The sequence below is a fragment of the Notolepis coatsorum genome, assembly GCF_963971535.1.
Source record: "Notolepis coatsorum genome assembly, chromosome: 9".
Taxonomy (NCBI): Eukaryota; Metazoa; Chordata; class Actinopteri; order Aulopiformes; family Paralepididae; genus Notolepis; species Notolepis coatsorum.
In genome coordinates, this window is record NC_140173.1 from 133,546,225 (window position 1) to 133,556,132 (window position 9,908).

The 9,908-nt window shown below is 45.1% G+C and overlaps 1 protein-coding gene across 1 annotated transcript in view; it reads right to left on the reverse strand.

Moving 5' to 3' along the window:
* The window catches only part of akt3a (v-akt murine thymoma viral oncogene homolog 3a), a gene marked incomplete at its 3' end in the record, with an annotated part of 88,844 nt that extends 80,459 nt beyond the window's left edge, over positions 1-8,385 (reverse strand). The window contains exon 1 of the mRNA XM_084321042.1: positions 8,279-8,385. Within this exon, the coding sequence (XP_084177168.1) occupies positions 8,279-8,379 (101 nt within the window). The 5' untranslated portion in view covers positions 8,380-8,385. The remainder of the gene's footprint in view (positions 1-8,278) is intronic.
* Positions 8,386-9,908: the final 1,523 nt, after the last annotated feature.

Sequence of the window (9,908 nt, forward strand, 5' to 3'; positions counted from 1 at the left end):
CCGATCCCCACCCACCAACTTCCCACCCCCTAATACTGCCAATTGTATTAGTATGAACGACCAGCCAAGCTGGTAGCAACGCCGAGAGCTGGGCTCGAACCCAGCATCTCCTGCGTTGGTGGCGAGTGCCTTGCCCACTGCGCCACCTAGCCGCCCCTACGTACCTCAGTTTTGAAGTCAAGGTTCGGTATGGGTTTTCGGTACAGTGGGGGAAAGTTTGGCTTTCCATCTTCCACTCAGGGGTGATGTAGTGTGCAGTAACTAATTGTACTTGTAGGGCTGTCAACGAATATTCTATATTGAAATGAATAATCGACTTGTAAAAAAATATATATATATAATAATTATATTAGATTGTGGAAAAAAAACAGCCCCCGGTGGGCGGTCGTTAGTGGTTAACATACCGTTGTATTCGTTCGGTACACTACACAGCCGTTCGGTACGGTACGGTACACACTGAAACGGTTCGGTTTGGTTCGGATACGTGTACCTTTACACCCCTAATGTATAGGTATAGGTGTACTGTAGGTGTAGGTATAGGTGTAGGTGTAGGTGTAGGTTTACTGTAGGTGTAGGTATAGGTATATGTATAGGTGTAGGTATAGGTGTATGTGTACTGTAGGTGTAGGTGTAGGTGTAGGTATATGTGTAGGTGTAGGTATAGGTGTATGTATATGTGTATGTGTACTGTAGGTATAGGTGTAGGTGTAGGTATAGGTGTAGGTGTAGGTATAGGTGTATGTGTACTGTAGGTGTAGGTGTAGGTGTAGGTATATGTGTAGGTGTAGGTATAGGTGTAGGTGTAGGTATAGGTATAGGTGTAGGTGTACTGTAGGTGTAGGTGTACTGTAGGTGTATGTGTAGGTGTACTGTAGGTGTAGGTATAGGTGTAGGTGTAGGTTTACTGTAGGTGTAGGTGTAGGTATAGGTGTAGGTGTAGGTATAGGTATAGGTGTAGGTATAGGTATAGGTGTAGGTGTACTGTAGGTGTAGGTGTACTGTAGGTGTATGTGTAGGTGTACTGTAGGTATAGGTGTAGGTGTACTGTAGGTATAGGTGTAGGTGTACTGTAGGTGTATGTCTGTGTATAGGTCTAGGTCTAGGTATACTGCTTGCTTGCTGCCCTCCCGGCCACTGCCACCAAGCCTCTTCAACTCATTCAGAACGCTGCAGCCCGCCTGATCTCAAACCTACAGAAGTCGGCCCATGTCACCCCACTTCTTAGGGACCTGCACTGGCTCCCCATTGCTGCATGATTCCGCTTCTAGGCCCTCGACCTGGCATACCGTGCGGAAAAAGGAACCGCTCCCGCCTACCTCCGGTCAATGGTCTCTAACTACACACTCTCACCCCTACGCTCTGCATCTTCTGGCCGTCTCAGACCCACTCCTATCCGAGCTCCGTCAGGGTCATCAAGTAGAACCTGCCTTTTCTCAGTCCTTGCCCCACAATGGTGGAATGAACTACGCACCCCAGTTGTTAGGACAGCCGAAACCCGTCCTATCTTTCGCCGTCGACTAAAGACGCACTTCTTCAACCATTATCTATAAAAAAAATACAAAAAATATCTAACCTACACTGTAGCACTCAACACTTTGATGAACATTGTTACTCAGCTGATAGAGTTGTGCCCTTCCTGATGACTTGTCGTACAGAACTTGTAAGTCGCTTTGGATAAAAGCGTCAGCTAAATGACTAAATGTAAATGTATACAGTAGGTCTAGGTCTAGGTTTAAGTGTAGGTGTAGGTGGAGCTAGACTCTCTGGCGGTGGTGTCAGAGAGGAGGAGCCTTGCTAAGCTCCACGCCATCATGGACAACCCCTCCCATCCACTACACACGGACTGGGCTGATAGAAGGAGCACGTTCAGTGTTAGACTAAGACTCCCAAGATGCAACACTGAACAGCTCAGGAAGTTCCAACAGACATCAGACTATATAATGCATCAGTGTATTACGTTACCATTGACTGAAGGAGTGCTTGTTGTCTTTGTCAATGTAACATAATGAGGAGATAGTAGCCAAAGTAACCAACAAAAGATATTTAATTTATATTTACCATGGTTTTGAAAGGGTAACATAAAATAACGACAAACAAAACACAGAACTGTACAAACAGGATCAGCAACTCACTCAGGGAAGAACAGGACAGTTATACACGGGGGAATGACGAGACAAGACACACCTGGGTTGATTACAAATGGATACACCTGGGAGGAGAACGATAAGGACTACAAGACCAGAACAGGGAACTACAACTAGACATAACACATCACACACTGGGAACACCTGATCAGGGTACAGACAAACCCCCACACGTAACACTGTGCCTCACTGCCTCACTGAGCACAGATACAGCACAAACTCTGGCATATCTTCCTGGACTTTAAAAAAAAAATCATATTTTTACATATTTTACTGTATATTACTGTATATTTTTGGCTGTATATTTGAGAATGTATATACCTATTTTTGAATGTATATCTCAGACTGTATTTGTATTCCTTATTCTTATTTGTGATTTTAGATTTTTGACTACCTACCATTTAATGTTTACTGTGAGTGATCTGTAGTGCTGAATTTCCCTCGGGATCAATAAAGTACTTCTATCTTTTTTTTTTTTTTTTTTGTCTTTTTCCCCCTCCATTTTCCTCCGATTTTCTCCCATCCCAATGTTAGTCGTATGCCAATTCCCAGTCCCTTCCTGGTCGCTGCGCACTTACCCCCCACAGTCAGATCATCTGGGAGAGTGGAGGCTACCACGTGCTTCCTCCGACACACGTCCAGCCAATCACCGCTTCTTTTCACCTGGCAGCGCGGATTCTCATTGAGAGGGCGTAGCGTGTGGGAGGACCACACTATCCCCCTCACGTCCAATCCGCGCTTAGCAGGCGCCCCGACCGAACTGTAGGAGTCGCTGTTTACAACGACCCGGACCCACCCCGCCAGCTTCTCCCACCCTCTGATACAGTTAATTGTATCAGTGCAGACGGCCAGCCAAAAGTACTTCTATTCTATTATATTCTATAGGTATAGGTATAGGTATAGGCAATGTTCCCCCAAAGGTGCGCCCGTGCACGCGCACATGGCCAAATGCTCCCGCGCACATCTGAAATCGGTCTCGCACAGAAACGTTTGTGTAAAAAAAAAGACGTTTGTTTGGATGCACATAATTCACATGTTCTGGGTTGGCTAGCTCTTGGATACGATCCAACCTATTGCGTGGCACCACAGAGAGACGTTTTAGTATCGGCGTCTGTGATTTGCCTAAACGTTTGGCCCTTCCTGAATCTGCAGCAGCCGACGCGGAAGTGGAAGCGTTAGGGAAAATATACATGCGGACGGGCGAGACAAATAATAATGACGACTAGTAGTCAGCCTCCTAAAAAAAACAAAGCTAACACGACTCACAAAAGTTTCAGGTGACTTTTCTGTAGGGAAAAAATGGGACGAATGGAAAATGGACTACCTCAAACGCCACCTTCTGAACAAAACGCACCAGAATGCTGCTGGAATTTTACGGAGACGTAATAGTTTTGGACTTGGAATCGGTGAGTTGCTGCTGCAGAATGAAGAGGAAAGACGCGACAGGAATGAGCAGTTGCAAAAGAACAGATCTGACAGCCAGCAAGTGAAAGTGCTCATTGACAATGTTCCCCTACTCAGCATACAAATGAACGCATCGATGCTGTCTGTTCAACAGATCCATGATCATGTGGCAAAATATGTGAGTATCCCAGAACACTGGCGGAGCAAGAACTATGCCTTTGAGTTTGTGAAGTCAATCAATGCAATTGTACAGAATGAGACTATGTGCAATATTCTAAATGCCTCGTTTCATACTTTGATAGTAGATGAGAGCACAGACATCACAGTGCACAAAATGCTAGTTCTGTATATACAATACAGGGAGGAAAATGATGTCAACTACAAAACTGAGTTTGGTGGCATCATTCAGTTAACGTCATGCACTGCTCCAGCTATTGTTGAGGCCATCACGCAGTTTTATTCCAAACATGAATTAGACATGCAGAGAATGGTGATGCTGACCTCTGATGGTGCCTCAGTAATGCTAGGAAAGCACAATGGAGTTGCAGCTATATTGAGACGCCAAATACCACATCTCACAGAACAACACTGTGTGGCCCACAAAGAGGACTTGGGCATTGATGATGCTTGGAAACATGTGCCTTTGATGCGAGAAGTGGAAACTCTTCTTAGAAGTGTATACAACATGTTCTCCCGGTCAGCAGTAAAGAAGGGCAGATTTGAGGAACTAGCAGAGGTCCTTGATGAGGATACACTGTCATTCAGGCCTGTGTTCTGATGTGCAGGTGTTCTTATGTGCAGTGTGCACACAGACTAACAGAAAGGACTAAGTAAGAGCTAAGACCAGACCAGAGGAGTCTGGAAACAAGTGACTTTTTTTTAATGATGTGTATCTGAATAACAGAAAGGAGGAATGAAGCAGAGGGGAAAGTGAGAGGTTTAGAGGGAGAGAGGGAGGGAGAGAGAGAAGAGGGAGGGAGGATGTTGCTCTGTATCGTCAATGGTCAAATAAATATTTTATTAAGGAATATATGCCTTTTTGTATTATTTCTGTGTATCAGAAACATTTGTAGATTTTTATGTTGGACATTAAAGGGGAACTCCAACATTTTGGGAAATTAGCTTATTTAATATCTTCCCTGGAGTTAGACAAGAAGATACATACCTTTTTTGTCTCTGTGCGTGCATTTTAGCTTTGGGAATAGACGCTCCGTTAGCATAGCTTAGCTTCATCACTGGAAGTGAGGCAGGACAGTAGCCTTACAGTGCCTTACAGTGTATTGCAAGGTCTGACATTGACCAAATTTGATATGCATGACCTTGGTGGGCTCTAGGTCAACTCCTGAAAAGGGGGTCAATGTCAGACCTTGCAATCAAAAGTTAGGGGGCGCACTGAAATTATGGCAATGGTTATTAGCCCCCTAACTTTTGATTGCAAAGTCTGACATTGACCCCCTTTTCAGGAGTTGACCTAGAGCCCACCAAGGTCATGCATATCAAGTTTGGTCAATGTCAGACCTTGCAATACACTGTAAGGCACTGTAAGGCTACTGTCCTGCCTCACTTCCAGTGATGAAGCTAAGCTATGCTAACGGAGCGTCTATTCCCAAAGCTAAAATGCACGCACAGAGACAAAAAAGGTATGTATCTTCTTGTCTAACTCCAGGGAAGATGTTAAATAAGCAAATTTCCCAAAATGTTGGAGTTCCCCTTTAAGGTAAATTATTTTTTACAAACCGCCGCTTATCAACCAACCGGTTAATCGGAAGGTGACGTATGTTGCTCAGTAGTTGCTGATGTCTGCTCAGGAGGTTTGAGTGTTTGCTCAGACCGAAAAAAAAATTAGAGGGAACATTGGGTATAGGTGTAGGTGTAGATATATAGTAGGTATAGGTATAGGTGTAGGTATAGGTATAGGTGTAGGTTTAGGGTATACAGTAGGTATTAGGGCTGTCCCTGACTAAGGATTTGTATAGTCGACTTTGATTGGCCAAAATTAGCCGATAGTCGACTGGTAGTCAACTATGAAAAACAAATCATTATAAGAAAAAGAAAATTCTAATATTATTATTATTATTTTTTTTGTATCATTCCATTTGGGCTGTGGGGGGTGCTTAATGTCTGAAGGAGTCGACTGAAGGCTTCTTGTCATCGCGAAAGCATGCAATGTCATAGTCACGGCGAGAGCCTTCTTCACTCCTCCTCCCCCACATTCACGGCGGAAGCCTCACTCACCCCTTATCCTCTCACACCCTTATATGGGCAGCATCCGTTCCCCTGATTCACACGCTGCCAGCTCGTCAATCAACACGGCTGTGACTCATCCCCTCATCAACGAGATGGTACTTCAACCTGCAGATCCTGTCCTACCCTCGTCGGAGTGTTAAACTAGCTACCTAGGTACGACGACAAACCTAAAGCCTTGCAACCCTGTCCTCGTTGATATACCTTGTCCTAATCTGTTTCTCTCTGTGCCCAGGACCACCGCTCCAGTACACCTCCAACCTGGACGTCCCGTGCTGCACAAGGAGTGCTCCTGCTCTCGCCTATTACAACACGTACCTGTTACCCCGCGCTGCACAAGGAGTGCACCAGCTCTCGTCTATCGTACATCCCTGTACCTGTCGCCCCGTGCTGCACAAGGAGTGCTCCTGCTCTCGTCTATCATACATCCCTGTACCTGTTGTCCCGTGCTGCACAAGGAGTGCTCCTGCTCTCACCTATCGTACATCCCTGTACCTGTTGTCCCGTGCTGCACAAGGAGTGCACCTGCTCTCACCTATCGTACATCCCTGTACCTGTTGTCCCGTGCTGCACAAGGAGTGCTCCTGCTCTCGCCTATTACAACACGTACCTGTACATTCCTGTATTTGCCTGTAAACTGTCTGCGTGGGGGAATAACATTAAAACCACCCTAAAACGCTCCATTCTCTCTTCTCCTGTGTTCTGCTATTGGGCTCCGCCAAACCCCATCCTCACATGCAATTGGTCCACTGATGGATACATCTTGATATTTGTCTAGTCTATTGTGTTCATTAGACAGGTGAAATCCTCTTTCAGTGCCTCTGTGCCGTTTTTTTTTTTTTTGTATCCTCTTTTTCTCCGCCTGATTTTCTATTTTTTCTCCCCATCCCAATTTAGTCGTTATGCCAATTCCCCCCCCCCTCCCCTACCTGGTTGTTGTGCGCATGTTCCTCCTACTGGTCGGTACAAGGGAACCCTGAAGTCTACCACACGCTTCCTCCGACACATGTGGAGACAGCCAGTGGCTCTCTTTTCACCTGGCAGCGAGGACTCTCATTGGTGAAGCGTAACGCGTGGGAGGTCACGCTGCCTTCACCATTTCCTGCCTTTCGCTGAGCAGGCGCCCAGACCTGACCTGTAGGCGTCGCTATCCACAAAGCCAGATTACCACCCTCGACTTCCCTCCCGCTAACTCAGCCAAACGAGTTAGTATGACGATCGGCCCAAGCCGCAGCCATCTCACTGCGCACAGCAATACAAATGTCTCGAAGGGCCCAGAACATTATCTGCATATGTTTTTATTGAATACAAATGCATCAATCTGCTTTCATGGACCATTAGAGGAGGACCCAATATTTACTCACTCACTCACTCACTCACTCACTCACTCACTCACTCACTCACTCACTCACTCACTCACTCACTCACTCACTCACTCACTCACTCACTCACTCACTCACTCACTCACTCACTCACTCACTCACTCGTCATGATTATTTTGATCAATATTGAGATCAAGATTATTGAACATCATTACTCATTAACTTTGGGAACACCATGCGTTTATTTAACAACAACAAATGTATTTCCTTGAACTTTAAATATAATAAAATATATGTAATCATGAGATGTGATTAATTGCCCAGCCCTAATAGATATCTTCTGAATCCATACCGATACAAAACCAAAAATTGGTACCAAACCAATAACCCTTGATTTGAACACCCAATCCCAGTCCACTGATTTACAATGAACCAAAGTTGACCATAGTGGAGTTGCTTCAGGAGTAAGTGGTCTAGTCTCCTACAGGTATCTAGTCCAGGATTCAGGGGTAAGTGGTCTAGTCTCCTACAGGTATCTAGTCCAGGCTTCAGGGGTCAGTGGTCTAGTCTCCTACATGTATCTAGTCCAGGCTTTAGGGGTAAGTGGTCTAGTCTCCTACAGGTCTCTAGTCCAGGCTTCAGGGGTAAGTGGTCTAGTCTCCTACAGGTCTCTAGTTCAGGCTTCAGGGGTCAGTGGTCTAGTCTCCTACAGGTATCTAGTCCAGGCTTCAGGGGTAAGTGGTCTAGTCTCCTACAGGTCTCTAGTTCAGGCTTCAGGGGTCAGTGGTCTAGTCTCCTACATGTATCTAGTCCAGGCTTCAGGGGTCAGTGGTCTAGTCTCCTACATGTATCTAGTCCAGGCTTCAGGGGTAAGTGGTCTAGTCTCCTACATGTATCTAGTCCAGGATTCAGGGGTAAGTGGTCTAGTCTCCTACAGGTATCTAGTCCAGGCTTCAGGGGTAAGTGGTCTAGTCTCCTACAGGTATCTAGTCCAGGCTTCAGGGGTCAGTGGTCTAGTCTCCTACAGGTATCTAGTTCAGGCTTCAGGGGTCAGTGGTCTAGTCTCCTACAGGTATCTAGTCCAGGCTTCAGGGGTCAGTGGTCTAGTCTCCTACAGGTATCTAGTCCAGGCTTCAGGGGTCAGTGGATCTACTCCAGGCTGACCTCTCATCAGGGGAGTCCACATGGAAGGTCCTCTCAATGACAGTGGTCCACTGGAGACAACGTATGATGAAGGTGTTGGACTTCGGCCGCTCCGTCTTCATCAGCTGGCATTCTGAGATAGCAAGACAAGAGGGATGACGCTGTCATTCAACACCATCAGACAATGTATTTGTAAAATGACACACACACACACACACACACACACACACACACACACACACACACACACACACACACACACACACACACACACACACACACACACACACACACACACACACACACACACACACACACAATTCGTTATTTTACAGGTACATCAATATTTCAATACAATCTGGGATACTTGATTATTATATCTTTGAGTTGTTATGTGTAATGTTATGTAAACATTATTGCAGTTTATAATAGCAGGGATACGATCATATCCTAACTATCATAAACCCAAAATTATATGATATGATAGCTGGAAATTGGAATATGCCTATATTAGCCAGGATACTGCAACAGTGAGACATGTAAATAGTATGATTTCATCCCGTTGGGTTTTGATTCCATTGGTAATTCTTACCTGTTTAATCAGGGTAGAGATATTGGTTATACTACAGGTATAAAAAATCCATCATCCTGATTAAGACCTTGACCATAATAGTAGCTAATATCCATGAAAATGTAAACACACTCAAGATTACTATTTTTTTAAAGTAATTTTTACAACAATTCTACTGTAACTGGCAGGCAGCTACAGTGCGAAGAGGTTTTTTAATCAAGCCGTCGTGACTCATATCCATATCGCACACCAATGTCACAACCACTGTTTATATTTCAATCACTTAGACATAAAGCTCAAGTTCTGAGCAGAATACAAATCGGGTGAAATGGTTCAAATACTCCCTTGCTTTAGAAAGGTCAAGCGATGTTGAATTAATTTACAGAAGGACAATAATGTGGAAAATGCAACTTTACAGAAGATTAAATCTTCTAAATAGTTGAGGAAATCTTATCACTATTAGTCAACTAAGAGTATTTTTAGTCGAGGACATCACTACTGGAAAATAATCCCATAAAATAACAAGGACAGTGTCATAGATGCCAAGCAACAAAGCTTTGCAGTCGACTCCACCCCTTTCCCTGACTGACTCCACCCCTTTCCCTGACTCCACCGCTTTTCATGACTGACTCCACCCCTTTCCCTGACTGACTCCACCCCTTTCCCTGACTGACTCCACCCCTTCCCATGACTGACTCCGCCGCTTTCCATGACTGACTCCACCCCTTTCCCTGACTGACTCCACCCCTTCCCATGACTGACTCTGCCGCTTTCCATGACTGACTCCACCCCTTTCCCTGACTGACCCCACCCCTTTCTCTGACTGACTCCACCCATTTCCCTGGCTGGTCCCGGAAAACCACCGGAACATACAAATTTTTCCATTCTGCTTTTTTCATTCATACATTTTGCATTTTATGGACCTTTAACACAATCCTGGCCAACCACGTATATATATATATACGTTATTGGGAGCCAGCGGTTGATGGCCGAAAACGTATATATATATATGTGACTCGGCATCGTCTAGGGCCAACTTGGTGCGGCAGGTTACATTCCTCAGAAATGTAATGTTAATAC